Genomic DNA, 19,692 nt, shown 5'->3' on the forward strand with positions numbered 1-19,692 from the left:
GGACGTGAGAATCGGTGGCCCATTGGGAAAGGTATTCCCTGAAGAACTGAACTCTTGAAAGCCTGTTTGCTTTTGGGCTGCAACCATTGAAGTTGTTGTTTTTTCAGTATATCCTTTCTGAGGAGGAAAGAGATGAAAGGGAGGAGCTCCTGACCCAAGTTGAAATCCAAGGGATCATCAACGAAGTCAACAGTAAGTGATGTCATTTTGTGAAGGAAGTGCGAGGTGATAGACTTTTGTTCCCTCAAGTCCCCTGAAGTTGTGTGGCATCCTTTTCCTCTTTCTGCCTTCTGCTTTTGACATTGTTTTTGTGGAGGACTTTCGTGCGAGTCCATTGATGAGGCTCGGGGGGCTTCTCATGGTTTGAAACCTCCCCAACTCCCATGGGATGAAATCTGTGACCTTGTCCACTGTAGCTGCTCCGCAACTATTTGGCCCCTTTTGTTGTGCCGGAAGGCTGAGACATGCCATCTGCCCCTTTCCATCAAGGATCATTCATCTCTGATGTGGTCTAGGTATTGTAGACCTCTCCGTGGTCAGGGTAAGTGGTGATTGGTTAGGCTGGTGCTGCCCGGAAGAGTAGTGATCGTTAAACCCCCAATCCCTGAGCGATTCAAGGGGAAACACCAGCAAGTACATAAAGTGTGATTCTGACTGCCATCTGACTGCCTCCTTGTCCTCCAGGGCTCGCTGCTGTCGATGAGATCAATGCTGTGATTCGGGAAGGTCATCCCAGTAACACCGTGATGGCACTCATGAAACCTGAGGCCCAGCTCCCGACCGTTCATCCCTTTGCTGCTGTTCTGTATCAGGAAGAACTGTTCAACCTTCAGGAACAGAGCTCTTTGGTAAGTGCAGGAGGTCTGTGGCTGCATGAGTGACTCGGAGGCTGGAGCATTGCTTGGGAAGGGCAGAATCCACTTGAAAATGAGGTGTTGCTCTGAGATCATGGCAGAAGGGGAAGAAAGCTGCTGGGACTTTGCGGCCATCCATAGGATCTAGTTGCCCTTCACTTAAAGTAGTGATTCCCCAGAAAGCATAGGCACTGCGTCGTCCGGACTGCCATGACGGCTGGTCCCGTGGAGGGAGCATTGGACCGGGGGTCCTGCAGACTTCGGTTCCCGTGTGACCTGGTTGCCTTTGGTAGCTGGCTGATCGCGAGCTTCACGCCAATGGCCCAGCCCTTACTTACCACTTTTCTGCCTTGGAAGCTCTCCTGAGCATTGATTCCAAGACAGAAGGGAAGGGATTGACCAAACAGACTGAGATGGAACAGTCAGTGAGGCAAGCCGGAGGAACACCGGCCCGGGGCGATACCCTGAAACGTTAGGGCTCTGTGACCTTACTGAAGGTCCCGAAGCCCCGTCGCCTAGGCCTTCGCATTCTTTTACCTTGGAACCTATTGGTGTCACAAGAGAAGGTAAGGGTTGAAGAAAAAGCCTTTCTCTTTCTGCAAGCACTCTGTCGGGAGTAATAGCACAGCTACTTGCCAGCTTATCATCCCGTGTGGCCCTGATAGTCAGCTTGTCGAATTATCAGCTGTTGGCAATATTAGGGACTACACTGGCATTCCTTCTTATGCATCCTTGTTCTTCTTCTCATCCACCTACCTATTGACTTCCTTTTCTTCAATTGTGACCATGGCACCTTTGGCAGCAAGGTGTTTCAGGCAGGTTTTTCGTTTTTGTGTTTCGTGGGGATTTTAAGAATTGATACTTTGTATAATGCCGTGACAATTCTCCTGAAGGACATATGTTTTGCTCCAGAACTACTTGGCCCCCGAGGAGCTGTCCACGACAGTAGAGAAGGTGTCAGCCGTTGCTCTGCTTAACCAGGTGTTGGAAACCGAGGATCTTGAGTTGACCCAGGATCGTCTCAGAAATCCCTCAATTGACTTCAATAACCTGGATGAAGCACACTTGGAACGGTAAGGGATCCCTCATTCCTTTCAGCTCTTTGTCAGTGGTACCGGTGACATTCTGGAATCATTGGCTCCAGGGACCTGTAATCTCAAGGATGGAGTCCTTCCTGTCAAAGCCCTTTGGAAATGTTTTTGGTTTCCTGATCGGCCATATTCTAAGTGGTCATGAAGAGCTAAGAGTGCTCGTGGACGTTGTCTTGGTTGTATTTGCTTTTCCGAAAAGGTGGACTTGTTCCTTTCAACTGTGGGGGATATGAGGGAAGCTGCCACCGTAACCTACACCTTTGCCATGCTTTCAGGTAGAGTGGCTACCTTGGGCTTTCTGTCCAGTAAGAGAGGTCCTGTGACAAGCTCAGGAAGAAGTCAGCAGGACCTGCTTTTGAGTCCTCTGTGGCCTGCGTGAGCCAGACCATGTTGAGCTCTCAGTGTTTAAGGAGCCTCTCTGCACTGGTAGATCTGATCACTGTCAGGCATCCTGCATTATCTCCAACCATCTGTCCCATTACCTGCTCTAATAGGGGGCAAAGCAGACATTGAGAAGAGGGGGCTTCCTTTTGCTATTTCCTTGGGACAGCCCTGAACAGGGTCCTAGCTGGCACGTGCCCATGTTCAGCTGCTGTTCCTTTCATTTGATGCTGCCAGAACTCACTCCTGGACAGCAAAGACACTGGAGCCATTAGTGCAGGATGGATGGATGTTCTAAACCAAAGTGAAAAGTTTGAGAAAGAAACATACCTGCATGTGGAAGAGGGCAAGGCCAGGATACTTTTTAGTCAGGCTCTAAGGGATTGTCCTCATTTGTGTTGGTGCCCCCCCCGAGGGGAGATATTGCTGGTCCTCTCCCAGTGTTAACAGTTATAAAATGCCCCACCTTACCCCCCATCCCCTCATCGCCCACCCTGAAGGTGAGCAAAAGTTCTCCAGAGGACAGATTTGTTAGCGGTTCCCTACCCCAGCCACCTCTGCACCAGAGAAGGAAGCTGAGGCTTAGATAGGTTTGTTGGCTTCGCCTGTGATCCCATTTGTAGTAGATGGCCGATTAAGGATGAAAAACGAAAGGAAACCAAAATTACCCTTTGCTTTAAATCTTGGCATCTGTCTTAGGCTTTGGTTCTGAGGCCAAAGAGCAGTAAGGGCTAGAGAAGGCAGGCGAAGTGACTTCTCCATGGTTAGGCAGCTAGGAAGTGTCTGGGGTCCTCCTTGAATCGAAGACCTCCCGTCTCTCAGCCTGACTCTCAATACCCCAAGCCACCTAGAGTCAGGATTTTCATCCAGCTCTTCTGACTCCAAATTCCACAGTCAGAAGAATAAGGAAACCAACTGTGTGTAGAAAACCATGGCTCTGTGACTGCGATGGAGATAATCCTTTCCGACCTGAGACCACTTTGCCCCTTCTGGCCTTGACACTCTCACAGTGGGATTAGCCAGGTCCACAAGGTCAGAGAGAAACTGCTTTTCTCTTGTCAACTCTGGTGCATTCTGCATGCCCAGAATCTCTTAGATCTGCAGGCCATCGAAATGACTCCCAGGCAAGTGGGGCCGTTCTTCAGCTCTCACTTGGACAACAGCAATGCCTTTTGTTTCTTCTTTTCCATGTTGTTAATCCCTCTCCTCCTGTCGTTTCTAAGACAGAAGAACAAGAAGGGCTGGGCAAGTGGGCGCTACGATTTACAGAGACTTTAGTTCTGTCAGGGCAGGACAGCGACGGGAGACATCCCTTCCCTGAGCCTTCCCTTTGTGGGCATGCCCCCACCTGGAAGTCATTTTCTGTGTGCTGTAAATAGCTGTCCATCCCTGTGTAAGTCCTACGGAGGTGCGGGTTCCTTGTGGTCAGAGGCTCTTTGGGGTGGCCATGGCGTCCTCTAGACACTCGAGTCCCCACAGGGCTTTTCCCTTTGCAACGTCATCGTTTTACACATGCTTCTCGGGTAAATGTCACGGAAGGGCGACAAACCCTGCTGCCTGCCTGTTCTCCTACTCTTCCCATAGGTCGCTCTCCCAGTATCTGTCGTGTTTCGTCAACTGAAAGGGACATTTAAAGATAATGGATGTTTGGTGACTTTTGTCTTCCCCAGGTACGCTAGCAGGCTCATGTCCATCAAAAGAGAAGCCTCATCTCAAGGACAGGATAACCTGAGGAGGGATGAAATGCAGAATCAAATCGATAGGGTCAATGAGGAAATTCAAGAAGCTGAAATTCAAGCAGAAGAAAGTAAGTGCAGTCAGTTTGGTTTTGCAGAATGCTTGCGAATGTCGGTCTTCTGGATAATTCGAGGCTTGACCTTTAGCCAATGGTTTCCTCAATTTTTAACTCCAGTCCTATTTGGGGTGTGGGGAACTTGTCCTAATGTGTCTTATTGCATGATTTTTGTCTTAGTTCATGGAAAGTGAATCAATACAAATATTGGTTGCCAGGCAGCAGAGCGGTAAGGGCTAGGCAAGTGGAGTTCCATGACTTTCGCAAGGTTAGGAAAAGGTAGGAAAGTATGTGATGCCGGATCTGAATCCAGGGCTTCTCAAGTCCAGGTTCCTCACTCTTATCCACAGCCACTGACCTTCCCCTCTAGATGATATCGAAAGGTGACTTTTTCATGGCAATGACTATAACTTCATCCTCTTGGCCGTGGCGCTCTGTTCATCATTTTGATCACAGATGATGAAAGAAATGTAAAGGATGCGGGATATTGGACTAAAGTCTTCCTCGGCCGAGGAACATTCTGGAATAATGAGGAAATATCTGATGTGTGGCTCAGTGCCTAAAGTGCTGACTGCATAGTGAGGAAGGCTGGAGTTCAAGTCATGTCTCAGCTACTGCCTCGTGATATGCCCCTGGGCCAATGATTGAGCCTCTGGCCGAGGTTCCTCCACGCCAATATTGGGGAAATAATAGTAGCTACCTCTCAGGGTTGTGGTCAGGATGAAAGGGAGATGATATTTATGCAGCACCGAGCAGCACTGTGCGTGTCACCTAGTAGGGGCAGAATGTATTCTTGTTCCCTTTCCTTGAGTCAGTAACCTTAGATTCCTGCGAGGATCAAAATGGATCAAAATCAGGAGTCTGCATTTCTGGTCCCAGCTATACCACTAAGGCCTTTGGGACTGTTGGAAAAATGATTTGTTCTCCATGGGCCTCAATTTCTTAATCTGTTTTGGGAGGGTTTTGCAGGACTTTGCAGCTCTCAGGTCCTCTGTGGGATATTTCCAGGTTTATGTTGTTATATTTGCCTTTCCCACCTCTCATCTTTGTAATGAAATCATCCCTGCCCTGGTTTACCCTTCTTTGACTTGTCAGCAGCCACTCATCATCATTTCTCTCAAGTCTCAGAGGTTGTGAGGCATCCTTTTCCTCTTCTCGTCTCATGATTTCGACATAGTTTTGTTGGCGGACGTCCATGTGCGTCGATGTTCAAGGCTTTGGGCTCTTCTCGAGCTTTGACATGTGCCCTGCTCTCTTGCAATGCTATGTGTCACCTTGTCAGCTGTAGCTGCTCCAAATCTTTTTGGCCCCTTTTGATGGGCAGGTTGCCTGAGACACCATCTTCATCTTTTCATCAAGGATCACTCATCTCTGATATGGTCAGGGTCTTGTAGCCCTGCCTGGTCAGGGTTAGTGCTGATTGACAGTTTTCTGTGAGACAGGACTGAAACGGAATTTGAGCATCTTTTTTTCCTAAACCTTGATGTTGAAAAAGATGGAGAGCCCAATATTGTACGGCTTCGTCATGGGTTGTCTTGTTTTTGTTCTTTTGTAACATGCCCAGCCTCCCGAACCCCGAGGTTGCCCCTTTTAGGCACCACAGGGTTATTTTCCCATTCTTCCATTGCTCAGGAATTTGCGGAATCTGCCAGGCAAATTGCCTGTGTTGCGTAGAGAGCCTAGTGTTGGATTTGGGCAAGAAGACCTTGGGTGGAAATCTCGTCTAACATTTCCCTGCATCAAGGCAGCCTCTGATTGAGAGTGGAAAGGGCCCTTATTGGTCAAGCAATTCCACCCCACCCCCAACTCAGGCCAAAAGATTTGAAATGGCTTGCACAAATACTCTATCGCTTCTGCTTTCCTGTAGCCTCCCTAAATATCCTTGGAGGTTCACTCGTTTTTAAGGTCCCTCTCAATTGTTGTCCTCAGCGACAAGAATCCTGGAACTGAGAAGCAGTTTCTATGTCAATTATCAAGGATGAAGCTCAGCTAACATAGGCAGAGCTTTAATTTCCTCTTTGCAACCCATGAGAGCATGTAGATTATTCCTTTTACAGTCATCATCAGCCAAACCAAGAAACAAGAGGATGTAGGAAAGTGGGAAATGTCGTAATGATGGTAGTTCTTAACAAGCAACAGCCATGAAAGCCATATGGCCTATTGTGTATAGACCACGGCCTCAGATCGTTTTCAGCTATGTAACGCTGAGCACATAATCTCAATATTTGTAGACTTCTGGACCAACAGCTTCAGGGCAGCTAAGGGACTCAGTGGACAGAAAAGGCTTGGAGACAGGAGGTGTGCTGAGTTCCAAGGTGACTGGGGACAGGATCTAGCTGTGTGACCCTGGTCAATTCTCTTTGCCACAATAACCTAGGCCTTCCCGCTCTTCTGCCTGGCAACTAATACATAGTATTGAGTCTCAGACAGAAGGTAAGGGCTCAAAAATGGACACCCCCCCCCTCCGCAGCCCCCCACACACACCCAAGACATTGAATGCAAAGTCATTCTTCTTTAGTTTAATGTGGACAATCATTTAAGGTAAAAGGAGGCCGGCTTTTTTCATCCCAATGTGTCTCTCATTAGCTTTTGTGGCTTTAAAAACAAATGCCTTGTATTCCTCTCCCATGTTCAGTGCATGCTGCAGTCATTGCCATCAATGAAGCCATTAAGAAGGGCATCGCAGAAGAGACTCTTGTAACTCTCAAGAATCCCAAAGCCTTTTTAACGTCTGTGGATGATAACCTGGCTGCGAATTATCAAAAGGAACTTTGGGAAGCCAAGCAGCAGAAAGAAGAGAAGGTACTTTATTCGCTAAGGATTAAACGTAAAACATAGTTAAGGGTGTTCCTGGGTGCTGGAAATAGAACAGTTGTCAGCTGATAAACAGTGACTACCAGGGAGATATTTGAAGTCTTACTTCTTAGTAGGAAACAAGCCAGGGCACAGAGAAGAGGATTTGAAGGTAGATAATGAGGTAAAAGAAGGTCTCAAATGCATGAGGAACTTGCAGTTTTGTCAAAGCTCACCAGAAAAGTACTAGGAGATATGGTTGCAATAGAAAGAATGGGGAGTCCTTTACTTTGCAACAGCTAGAAGCCTGCTGGTGAACCTATGGCTCGTGTGCCAAAGACGGCACCCAGAGACCTCTCCTTGGATGTGGGTGTGGAGGATGGTTCCTCTGCAGAGTTGCTTTCCTGCCTCTGAGTTCAGGGTAAACCTTCCCTTTGTCCCCCCTCTGTCTGGGCTTCGGGGCTGCTTGGCTTGGGGAAGGTGTTGGTGTATCCCCTCCTGTAGAGCAGAGGCCGCCCACAGCCCTGAAAAGATCTCCACTTTCTTCTGTCCTTCCCTGCCAGGTGGCAGTGTGGGAGGGTGACCTCAGCCACCAAAAGGTAACCAGGCTCCCTCTGGCCCCTGCTCCCACCCCATGGGAATGGCAGCCCAATAGGCAGGCGGGACTGGGTGTAGGGGAAGGTCCCTGGCCTCAGGAGGTAGCTTTCTCCAGGCATGGGCTGGCTGGGTGCTGGCCCCACTCCCAAATGGTGAGTGCGGGGAGCAGGGTCTCTGAGTTGACTACCCTCTGGGCTTGCGCCACCTGCTCAGCCCACGGCCAGGCAGCAGCCCCCTCACTCAGCCAGCCCCCAACGCAGCTGGGTGCAAGGGCAGGTCCCTATGGCTACAGGAGTTGGCTTGCCCAGGCTCCAGCCAGCTGGGAGCCCTCATCCCCCCCCAAAGCCCCTCTGTCCAATGCTGGGGAGAGGGATGTGACACATTGTTGCAGTGTGGGCAGGGCAAAGCAGGGGATGGGGATCCGGGCACCAAGTCTGGAGGTGGGGTGGGGGAAGGCACCTCACAGTCCCCAAAAGTGTTTCCAAAAGTTTCCAAAAGACTCAACCATCACTGACCTAGAATCACTGCCCAACCCTAGTTTTCAAGGAATCCCCATGTGCTCCTCATGTTGTTCCTTGAGAAAATTCTCAATCCTCGCTATATTTCTCCTTAAACTTCTTCCTGCATGAAATCACAGGCATCAAAATGTGTGCTTCATGCAACAGTTTTTCAGTGACAAGGCTTAAGTTCCCTTCCTTGCCTTCCTCTCCCCCATATGGCCAGAACTTGCATCCAGGATTCGTTCTGTTCCCCCGAAAGCACCAGATCATGCCTGCCTCCCATGATTAGATTTTTCTAGTTGGGATTGATGTGGGTGATAAAAGTCTCAGCTTTGTAGAATAAGCCCAGGCTATGAGCTCTGAGAGGATGATTACAAGAGAAAAGTAGCTCTCTGTAGAACTTTCTCTCCAAGTTGTATTGGAGGAGTGGCCAAGCAGTCCAGCATCTTTAGCAACAACATCCCAAATAGAAGTGTGCAGAACTAGACAGGAGAAACACTGGAAGGAGAAAAGAAATGTGGTTTTACAAACACTGTTCAACAAGAACCAAAGTGCATTTTGATTCTGTATCTATCGAGCCCATGTTGGACGTGAGAATCAGTGGCCCATTGGGAAAGGTATTCCCTGAAGAACTGAACTCTTGAAAGCCTGTTTGCTTTTGGGCTGCAACCATTGAAGTTGTTGTTTTTTCAGTATATCCTTTCTGAGGAGGAAAGAGATGCAAGGGAGGAGCTCCTGACCCAAGTTGAAATCCAAGGGATCATCAACGAAGTCAACAGTAAGTGATGTCATTTTGTGAAGGAAGTGCGAGGTGATAGACTTTTGTTCCCTCAAGTCCCCTGAAGTTGTGTGGCATCCTTTTCCTCTTTCTGCCTTCTGCTTTTGACATTGTTTTTGTGGAGGACTTTCGTGCGAGTCCATTGATGAGGCTCGGGGGGCTTCTCATGGTTTGAAACCTCCCCAACTCCCATGGGATGAAATCTGTGACCTTGTCCACTGTAGCTGCTCCGCAACTATTTGGCCCCTTTTGTTGTGCCGGAAGGCTGAGACATGCCATCTGCCCCTTTCCATCAAGGATCATTCATCTCTGATGTGGTCTAGGTATTGTAGACCTCTCCGTGGTCAGGGTAAGTGGTGATTGGCTAGGCTGGTGCTGCCCGGAAGAGTAGTGATCTTTAAACCCCCAATCCCTGAGCGATTCAAGGGGAAACACCAGCAAGTACATAAAGTGTGATTCTGACTGCCATCTGACTGCCTCCTTGTCCTCCAGGGCTCGCTGCTGTCGATGAGATCAATGCTGTGATTCGGGAAGGTCATCCCAGTAACACCGTGATGGCACTCATGAAACCTGAGGCCCAGCTCCCGACCGTTCATCCCTTTGCTGCTGTTCTGTATCAGGATGAACTGTTCAACCTTCAGGAACAGAGCTCTTTGGTAAGTGCAGGAGGTCTGTGGCTGCATGAGTGACTCGGAGGCTGGAGCATTGCTTGGGAAGGGCAGAATCCACTTGAAAATGAGGTGTTGCTCTGAGATCATGGCAGAAGGGGAAGAAAGCTGCTGGGACTTTGCGGCCATCCATAGGATCTAGTTGCCCTTCACTTAAAGTAGTGATTCCCCAGAAAGCATAGGCACTGCGTCGTCCGGACTGCCATGACGGCTGGTCCCGTGGAGGGAGCATTGGACCGGGGGTCCTGCAGACTTCGGTTCCCGTGTGGCCTGGTTGCCTTTGGTAGCTGGCTGATCGCGAGCTTCACGCCAATGGCCCAGCCCTTACTTACCACTTTTCTGCCTTGGAAGCTCTCCTGAGCATTGATTCCAAGACAGAAGGGAAGGGATTGACCAAACAGACTGAGATGGAACAGTCAGTGAGGCAAGCCGGAGGAACACCGGCCCGGGGCGATACCCTGAAACGTTAGGGCTCTGTGACCTTACTGAAGGTCCCGAAGCCCCGTCGCCTAGGCCTTCGCATTCTTTTACCTTGGAACCTATTGGTGTCACAAGAGAAGGTAAGGGTTGAAGAAAAAGCCTTTCTCTTTCTGCAAGCACTCTGTCGGGAGTAATAGCACAGCTACTTGCCAGCTTATCATCCCGTGTGGCCCTGATAGTCAGCTTGTCGAATTATCAGCTGTTGGCAATATTAGGGACTACACTGGCATTCCTTCTTATGCATCCTTGTTCTTCTTCTCATCCACCTCCCTATTGACTTCCTTTTCTTCAATTGTGACCATGGCACCTTTGGCAGCAAGGTGTTTCAAGCAGGTTTTTCGTTTTTGTGTTTCGTGGGGATTTTAAGAATTGATACTTTGTATAATGCCGTGACAATTCTCCTGAAGGACATATGTTTTGCTCCAGAACTACTTGGCCCCCGAGGAGCTGTCCACGACAGTAGAGAAGGTGTCAGCCGTTGCTCTGCTTAACCAGGTGTTGGAAACCGAGGATCTTGAGTTGACCCAGGATCGTCTCAGAAATCCCTCAATTGACTTCAATAACCTGGATGAAGCACACTTGGAACGGTAAGGGATCCCTCATTCCTTTCAGCTCTTTGTCAGTGGTACCGGTGACATTCTGGAATCATTGGCTCCAGGGACCTGTAATCTCAAGGATGGAGTCCTTCCTGTCAAAGCCCTTTGGAAATGTTTTTGGTTTCCTGATCGGCCATATTCTAAGTGGTCATGAAGAGCTAAGAGTGCTCGTGGACGTTGTCTTGGTTGTATTTGCTTTTCCGAAAAGGTGGACTTGTTCCTTTCAACTGTGGGGGATATGAGGGAAGCTGCCACCGTAACCTACACCTTTGCCATGCTTTCAGGTAGAGTGGCTACCTTGGGCTTTCTGTCCAGTAAGAGAGGTCCTGTGACAAGCTCAGGAAGAAGTCAGCAGGACCTGCTTTTGAGTCCTCTGTGGCCTGCGTGAGCCAGACCATGTTGAGCTCTCAGTGTTTAAGGAGCCTCTCTGCACTGGTAGATCTGATCACTGTCAGGCATCCTGCATTATCTCCAACCATCTGTCCCATTACCTGCTCTAATAGGGGGCAAAGCAGACATTGAGAAGAGGGGGCTTCCTTTTGCTATTTCCTTGGGACAGCCCTGAACAGGGTCCTAGCTGGCACGTGCCCATGTTCAGCTGCTGTTCCTTTCATTTGATGCTGCCAGAACTCACTCCTGGACAGCAAAGACACTGGAGCCATTAGTGCAGGATGGATGGATGTTCTAAACCAAAGTGAAAAGTTTGAGAAAGAAACATACCTGCATGTGGAAGAGGGCAAGGCCAGGATACTTTTTAGTCAGGCTCTACGGGATTGTCCTCATTTGTGTTGGTGCCCCCCCCGAGGGGAGATATTGCTGGTCCTCTCCCAGTGTTAACAGTTATAAAATGCCCCACCTTACCCCCCATCCCCTCATCGCCCACCCTGAAGGTGAGCAAAAGTTCTCCAGAGGACAGATTTGTTAGCGGTTCCCTACCCCAGCCACCTCTGCACCAGAGAAGGAAGCTGAGGCTTAGATAGGTTTGTTGGCTTCGCCTGTGATCCCATTTGTAGTAGATGGCCGATTAAGGATGAAAAACGAAAGGAAACCAAAATTACCCTTTGCTTTAAATCTTGGCATCTGTCTTAGGCTTTGGTTCTGAGGCCAAAGAGCAGTAAGGGCTAGAGAAGGCAGGCGAAGTGACTTCTCCATGGTTAGGCAGCTAGGAAGTGTCTGGGGTCCTCCTTGAATCGAAGACCTCCCGTCTCTCAGCCTGACTCTCAATACCCCAAGCCACCTAGAGTCAGGATTTTCATCCAGCTCTTCTGACTCCAAATTCCACAGTCAGAAGAATAAGGAAACCAACTGTGTGTAGAAAACCATGGCTCTGTGACTGCGATGGAGATAATCCTTTCCGACCTGAGACCACTTTGCCCCTTCTGGCCTTGACACTCTCACAGTGGGATTAGCCAGGTCCACAAGGTCAGAGAGAAACTGCTTTTCTCTTGTCAACTCTGGTGCATTCTGCATGCCCAGAATCTCTTAGATCTGCAGGCCATCGAAATGACTCCCAGGCAAGTGGGGCCGTTCTTCAGCTCTCACTTGGACAACAGCAATGCCTTTTGTTTCTTCTTTTCCATGTTGTTAATCCCTCTCCTCCTGTCGTTTCTAAGACAGAAGAACAAGAAGGGCTGGGCAAGTGGGCGCTACGATTTACAGAGACTTTAGTTCTGTCAGGGCAGGACAGCGACGGGAGACATCCCTTCCCTGAGCCTTCCCTTTGTGGGCATGCCCCCACCTGGAAGTCATTTTCTGTGTGCTGTAAATAGCTGTCCATCCCTGTGTAAGTCCTACGGAGGTGCGGGTTCCTTGTGGTCAGAGGCTCTTTGGGGTGGCCATGGCGTCCTCTAGACACTCGAGTCCCCACAGGGCTTTTCCCTTTGCAACGTCATCGTTTTACACATGCTTCTCGGGTAAATGTCACGGAAGGGCGACAAACCCTGCTGCCTGCCTGTTCTCCTACTCTTCCCATAGGTCGCTCTCCCAGTATCTGTCGTGTTTCGTCAACTGAAAGGGACATTTAAAGATAATGGATGTTTGGTGACTTTTGTCTTCCCCAGGTACGCTAGCAGGCTCATGTCCATCAAAAGAGAAGCCTCATCTCAAGGACAGGATAACCTGAGGAGGGATGAAATGCAGAATCAAATCGATAGGGTCAATGAGGAAATTCAAGAAGCTGAAATTCAAGCAGAAGAAAGTAAGTGCAGTCAGTTTGGTTTTGCAGAATGCTTGCGAATGTCGGTCTTCTGGATAATTCGAGGCTTGACCTTTAGCCAATGGTTTCCTCAATTTTTAACTCCAGTCCTATTTGGGGTGTGGGGAACTTGTCCTAATGTGTCTTATTGCATGATTTTTGTCTTAGTTCATGGAAAGTGAATCAATACAAATATTGGTTGCCAGGCAGCAGAGCGGTAAGGGCTAGGCAAGTGGAGTTCCATGACTTTCGCAAGGTTAGGAAAAGGTAGGAAAGTATGTGATGCTGGATCTGAATCCAGGGCTTCTCAAGTCCAGGTTCCTCACTCTTATCCACAGCCACTGACCTTCCCCTCTAGATGATATCGAAAGGTGACTTTTTCATGGCAATGACTATAACTTCATCCTCTTGGCCGTGGCGCTCTGTTCATCATTTTGATCACAGATGATGAAAGAAATGTAAAGGATGCGGGATATTGGACTAAAGTCTTCCTCGGCCGAGGAACATTCTGGAATAATGAGGAAATATCTGATGTGTGGCTCAGTGCCTAAAGTGCTGACTGCATAGTGAGGAAGGCTGGAGTTCAAGTCATGTCTCAGCTACTGCCTCGTGATATGCCCCTGGGCCAATGATTGAGCCTCTGGCCGAGGTTCCTCCACGCCAATATTGGGGAAATAATAGTAGCTACCTCTCAGGGTTGTGGTCAGGATGAAAGGGAGATGATATTTATGCAGCACCGAGCAGCACTGTGCGTGTCACCTAGTAGGGGCAGAATGTATTCTTGTTCCCTTTCCTTGAGTCAGTAACCTTAGATTCCTGCGAGGATCAAAATGGATCAAAATCAGGAGTCTGCATTTCTGGTCCCAGCTATACCACTAAGGCCTTTGGGACTGTTGGAAAAATGATTTGTTCTCCATGGGCCTCAATTTCTTAATCTGTTTTGGGAGGGTTTTGCAGGACTTTGCAGCTCTCAGGTCCTCTGTGGGATATTTCCAGGTTTATGTTGTTATATTTGCCTTTCCCACCTCTCATCTTTGTAATGAAATCATCCCTGCCCTGGTTTACCCTTCTTTGACTTGTCAGCAGCCACTCATCATCATTTCTCTCAAGTCTCAGAGGTTGTGAGGCATCCTTTTCCTCTTCTCGTCTCATGATTTCGACGTAGTTTTGTTGGCGGACGTCCATGTGCGTCGATGTTCAAGGCTTTGGGCTCTTCTCGAGCTTTGACATGTGCCCTGCTCTCTTGCAATGCTATGTGTCACCTTGTCAGCTGTAGCTGCTCCAAATCTTTTTGGCCCCTTTTGATGGGCAGGTTGCCTGAGACACCATCTTCATCTTTTCATCAAGGATCACTCATCTCTGATATGGTCAGGGTCTTGTAGCCCTGCCTGGTCAGGGTTAGTGCTGATTGACAGTTTTCTGTGAGACAGGACTGAAACGGAATTTGAGCATCTTTTTTTCCTAAACCTTGATGTTGAAAAAGATGGAGAGCCCAATATTGTACGGCTTCGTCATGGGTTGTCTTGTTTTTGTTCTTTTGTAACATGCCCAGCCTCCCGAACCCCGAGGTTGCCCCTTTTAGGCACCACAGGGTTATTTTCCCATTCTTCCATTGCTCAGGAATTTGCGGAATCTGCCAGGCAAATTGCCTGTGTTGCGTAGAGAGCCTAGTGTTGGATTTGGGCAAGAAGACCTTGGGTGGAAATCTCGTCTAACATTTCCCTGCATCAAGGCAGCCTCTGATTGAGAGTGGAAAGGGCCCTTATTGGTCAAGCAATTCCACCCCACCCCCAACTCAGGCCAAAAGATTTGAAATGGCTTGCACAAATACTCTATCGCTTCTGCTTTCCTGTAGCCTCCCTAAATATCCTTGGAGGTTCACTCGTTTTTAAGGTCCCTCTCAATTGTTGTCCTCAGCGACAAGAATCCTGGAACTGAGAAGCAGTTTCTATGTCAATTATCAAGGATGAAGCTCAGCTAACATAGGCAGAGCTTTAATTTCCTCTTTGCAACCCATGAGAGCATGTAGATTATTCCTTTTACAGTCATCATCAGCCAAACCAAGAAACAAGAGGATGTAGGAAAGTGGGAAATGTCGTAATGATGGCAGTTCTTAACAAGCAACAGCCATGAAAGCCATATGGCCTATTGTGTATAGACCACGGCCTCAGATCGTTTTCAGCTATGTAACGCTGAGCACATAATCTCAATATTTGTAGACTTCTGGACCAACAGCTTCAGGGCAGCTAAGGGACTCAGTGGACAGAAAAGGCTTGGAGACAGGAGGTGTGCTGAGTTCCAAGGTGACTGGGGACAGGATCTAGCTGTGTGACCCTGGTCAATTCTCTTTGCCACAATAACCTAGGCCTTCCCGCTCTTCTGCCTGGCAACTAATACATAGTATTGAGTCTCAGACAGAAGGTAAGGGCTCAAAAATGGACACCCCCCCCCTCCGCAGCCCCCCACACACACCCAAGACATTGAATGCAAAGTCATTCTTCTTTAGTTTAATGTGGACAATCATTTAAGGTAAAAGGAGGCCGGCTTTTTTCATCCCAATGTGTCTCTCATTAGCTTTTGTGGCTTTAAAAACAAATGCCTTGTATTCCTCTCCCATGTTCAGTGCATGCTGCAGTCATTGCCATCAATGAAGCCATTAAGAAGGGCATCGCAGAAGAGACTCTTGTAACTCTCAAGAATCCCAAAGCCTTTTTAACGTCTGTGGATGATAACCTGGCTGCGAATTATCAAAAGGAACTTTGGGAAGCCAAGCAGCAGAAAGAAGAGAAGGTACTTTATTCGCTAAGGATTAAACGTAAAACATAGTTAAGGGTGTTCCTGGGTGCTGGAAATAGAACAGTTGTCAGCTGATAAACAGTGACTACCAGGGAGATATTTGAAGTCTTACTTCTTAGTAGGAAACAAGCCAGGGCACAGAGAAGAGGATTTGAAGGTAGATAATGAGGTAAAAGAAGGTCTCAAATGCATGAGGAACTTGCAGTTTTGTCAAAGCTCACCAGAAAAGTACTAGGAGATATGGTTGCAATAGAAAGAATGGGGAGTCCTTTACTTTGCAACAGCTAGAAGCCTGCTGGTGAACCTATGGCTCGTGTGCCAAAGACGGCACCCAGAGACCTCTCCTTGGATGTGGGTGTGGAGGATGGTTCCTCTGCAGAGTTGCTTTCCTGCCTCTGAGTTCAGGGTAAACCTTCCCTTTGTCCCCCCTCTGTCTGGGCTTCGGGGCTGCTTGGCTTGGGGAAGGTGTTGGTGTATCCCCTCCTGTAGAGCAGAGGCCGCCCACAGCCCTGAAAAGATCTCCACTTTCTTCTGTCCTTCCCTGCCAGGTGGCAGTGTGGGAGGGTGACCTCAGCCACCAAAAGGTAACCAGGCTCCCTCTGGCCCCTGCTCCCACCCCATGGGAATGGCAGCCCAATAGGCAGGCGGGACTGGGTGTAGGGGAAGGTCCCTGGCCTCAGGAGGTAGCTTTCTCCAGGCATGGGCTGGCTGGGTGCTGGCCCCACTCCCAAATGGTGAGTGCGGGGAGCAGGGTCTCTGAGTTGACTACCCTCTGGGCTTGCGCCACCTGCTCAGCCCACGGCCAGGCAGCAGCCCCCTCACTCAGCCAGCCCCCAACGCAGCTGGGTGCAAGGGCAGGTCCCTATGGCTACAGGAGTTGGCTTGCCCAGGCTCCAGCCAGCTGGGAGCCCTCATCCCCCCCCAAAGCCCCTCTGTCCAATGCTGGGGAGAGGGATGTGACACATTGTTGCAGTGTGGGCAGGGCAAAGCAGGGGATGGGGATCCGGGCACCAAGTCTGGAGGTGGGGTGGGGGAAGGCACCTCACAGTCCCCAAAAGTGTTTCCAAAAGTTTCCAAAAGACTCAACCATCACTGACCTAGAATCACTGCCCAACCCTAGTTTTCAAGGAATCCCCATGTGCTCCTCATGTTGTTCCTTGAGAAAATTCTCAATCCTCGCTATATTTCTCCTTAAACTTCTTCCTGCATGAAATCACAGGCATCAAAATGTGTGCTTCATGCAACAGTTTTTCAGTGACAAGGCTTAAGTTCCCTTCCTTGCCTTCCTCTCCCCCATATGGCCAGAACTTGCATCCAGGATTCGTTCTGTTCCCCCGAAAGCACCAGATCATGCCTGCCTCCCACGATTAGATTTTTCTAGTTGGGATTGATGTGGGTGATAAAAGTCTCAGCTTTGTAGAATAAGCCCAGGCTATGAGCTCTGAGAGGATGATTACAAGAGAAAAGTAGCTCTCTGTAGAACTTTCTCTCCAAGTTGTATTGGAGGAGTGGCCAAGCAGTCCAGCATCTTTAGCAACAACATCCCAAATAGAAGTGTGCAGAACTAGACAGGAGAAACACTGGAAGGAGAAAAGAAATGTGGTTTTACAAACACTGTTCAACAAGAACCAAAGTGCATTTTGATTCTGTATCTATCGAGCCCATGTTGGACGTGAGAATCGGTGGCCCATTGGGAAAGGTATTCCCTGAAGAACTGAACTCTTGAAAGCCTGTTTGCTTTTGGGCTGCAACCATTGAAGTTGTTGTTTTTTCAGTATATCCTTTCTGAGGAGGAAAGAGATGCAAGGGAGGAGCTCCTGACCCAAGTTGAAATCCAAGGGATCATCAACGAAGTCAACAGTAAGTGATGTCATTTTGTGAAGGAAGTGCGAGGTGATAGACTTTTGTTCCCTCAAGTCCCCTGAAGTTGTGTGGCATCCTTTTCCTCTTTCTGCCTTCTGCTTTTGACATTGTTTTTGTGGAGGACTTTCGTGCGAGTCCATTGATGAGGCTCGGGGGGCTTCTCATGGTTTGAAACCTCCCCAACTCCCATGGGATGAAATCTGTGACCTTGTCCACTGTAGCTGCTCCGCAACTATTTGGCCCCTTTTGTTGTGCCGGAAGGCTGAGACATGCCATCTGCCCCTTTCCGTCAAGGATCATTCATCTCTGATGTGGTCTAGGTATTGTAGACCTCTCCGTGGTCAGGGTAAGTGGTGATTGGCTAGGCTGGTGCTGCCCGGAAGAGTAGTGATCTTTAAACCCCCAATCCCTGAGCGATTCAAGGGGAAACACCAGCAAGTACATAAAGTGTGATTCTGACTGCCATCTGACTGCCTCCTTGTCCTCCAGGGCTCGCTGCTGTCGATGAGATCAATGCTGTGATTCGGGAAGGTCATCCCAGTAACACCGTGATGGCACTCATGAAACCTGAGGCCCAGCTCCCGACCGTTCATCCCTTTGCTGCTGTTCTGTATCAGGAAGAACTGTTCAACCTTCAGGAACAGAGCTCTTTGGTAAGTGCAGGAGGTCTGTGGCTGCATGAGTGACTCGGAGGCTGGAGCATTGCTTGGGAAGGGCAGAATCCACTTGAAAATGAGGTGTTGCTCTGAGATCATGGCAGAAGGGGAAGAAAGCTGCTGGGACTTTGCGGCCATCCATAGGATCTAGTTGCCCTTCACTTAAAGTAGTGATTCCCCAGAAAGCATAGGCACTGCGTCGTCCGGACTGCCATGACGGCTGGTCCCGTGGAGGGAGCATTGGACCGGGGGTCCTGCAGACTTCGGTTCCCGTGTGACCTGGTTGCCTTTGGTAGCTGGCTGATCGCGAGCTTCACGCCAATGGCCCAGCCCTTACTTACCACTTTTCTGCCTTGGAAGCTCTCCTGAGCATTGATTCCAAGACAGAAGGGAAGGAATTGACCAAACAGACTGAGATGGAACAGTCAGTGAGGCAAGCCGGAGGAACACCGGCCCGGGGCGATACCCTGAAACGTTAGGGCCCTGTGACCTTACTGAAGGTCCCGAAGCCCCGTCGCCTAGGCCTTCGCATTCTTTTACCTTGGAACCTAAGCACTCTATCGGTGTCACAAGAGAAGGTAAGGGTTGAAGAAAAAGCCTTTCTCTTTCTGCAAGCACTCTGTCGGGAGTAATAGCACAGCTACTTGCCAGCTTATCATCCCGTGTGGCCCTGATAGTCAGCTTGTCGAATTATCAGCTGTTGGCAATATTAGGGACTACACTGGCATTCCTTCTTATGCATCCTTGTTCTTCTTCTCATCCACCTCCCTATTGACTTCCTTTTCTTCAATTGTGACCATGGCACCTTTGGCAGCAAGGTGTTTCAAGCAGGTTTTTCGTTTTTGTGTTTCGTGGGGATTTTAAGAATTGATACTTTGTATAATGCCGTGACAATTCTCCTGAAGGACATATGTTTTGCTCCAGAACTACTTGGCCCCCGAGGAGCTGTCCACGACAGTAGAGAAGGTGTCAGCCGTTGCTCTGCTTAACCAGGTGTTGGAAACCGAGGATCTTGAGTTGACCCAGGATCGTCTCAGAAATCCCTCAATTGACTTCAATAACCTGGATGAAGCACACTTGGAACGGTAAGGGATCCCTCATTCCTTTCAGCTCTTTGTCAGTGGTACCGCTGACATTCTGGAATCATTGGCTCCAGGGACCTGTAATCTCCAGGATGGAGTCCTTCCTGTCAAAGCCCTTTGGAAATGTTTTTGGTTTCCTGATGGGCCATATTCTAAGTGGTCATGAAGAGCTAAGAGTGCTCGTGGACGTTGTCTTGGTTGTATTTGCTTTTCCGAAAAGGTGGACTTGTTCCTTTCAACTGTGGGGGATATGAGGGAAGCTGCCACCGTAACCTACACCTTTGCCATGCTTTCAGGTAGAGTGGCTACCTTGGGCTTTCTGTCCAGTAAGAGAGGTCCTGTGACAAGCTCAGGAAGAAGTCAGCAGGACCTGCTTTTGAGTCCTCTGTGGCCTGCGTGAGCCAGACCATGTTGAGCTCTCAGTGTTTAAGGAGCCTCTCTGCACTGGTAGATCTGATCACTGTCAGGCATCCTGCATTATCTCCAACCATCTGTCCCATTACCTGCTCTAATAGGGGGCAAAGCAGACATTGAGAAGAGGGGGCTTCCTTTTGCTATTTCCTTGGGACAG

General features: G+C 49.0%; 2 protein-coding genes across 2 annotated transcripts; both read left to right on the forward strand.

The window, feature by feature from the left end:
• The first annotated feature begins 269 nt into the window (after positions 1 to 269).
• LOC130458525 (ras GTPase-activating-like protein IQGAP2) lies at positions 270 to 1,964 on the forward strand. Its single transcript, XM_056824777.1, has 2 exons — positions 270 to 848; positions 1,767 to 1,964. Exons 1-2 carry the CDS (start codon positions 747 to 749, stop codon positions 1,929 to 1,931), a joined length of 267 nt encoding a protein of 88 aa, XP_056680755.1. The 5' UTR covers positions 270 to 746; the 3' UTR covers positions 1,932 to 1,964.
• Positions 1,965 to 17,695: 15,731 nt separating this feature from the next.
• LOC130458527 (ras GTPase-activating-like protein IQGAP2) lies at positions 17,696 to 19,362 on the forward strand. Its single transcript, XM_056824780.1, has 2 exons — positions 17,696 to 18,036; positions 18,964 to 19,362. The coding sequence occupies exons 1-2, from the start codon at positions 17,935 to 17,937 to the stop codon at positions 19,126 to 19,128; spliced, it is 267 nt and encodes an 88-aa protein (XP_056680758.1). The 5' UTR covers positions 17,696 to 17,934; the 3' UTR covers positions 19,129 to 19,362.
• The last annotated feature ends 330 nt before the right edge of the window (positions 19,363 to 19,692 follow it).

This window comes from Monodelphis domestica, chromosome 3 (genome assembly GCF_027887165.1).
Source record: "Monodelphis domestica isolate mMonDom1 chromosome 3, mMonDom1.pri, whole genome shotgun sequence".
NCBI lineage: Eukaryota > Metazoa > Chordata > Mammalia > Didelphimorphia > Didelphidae > Monodelphis > Monodelphis domestica.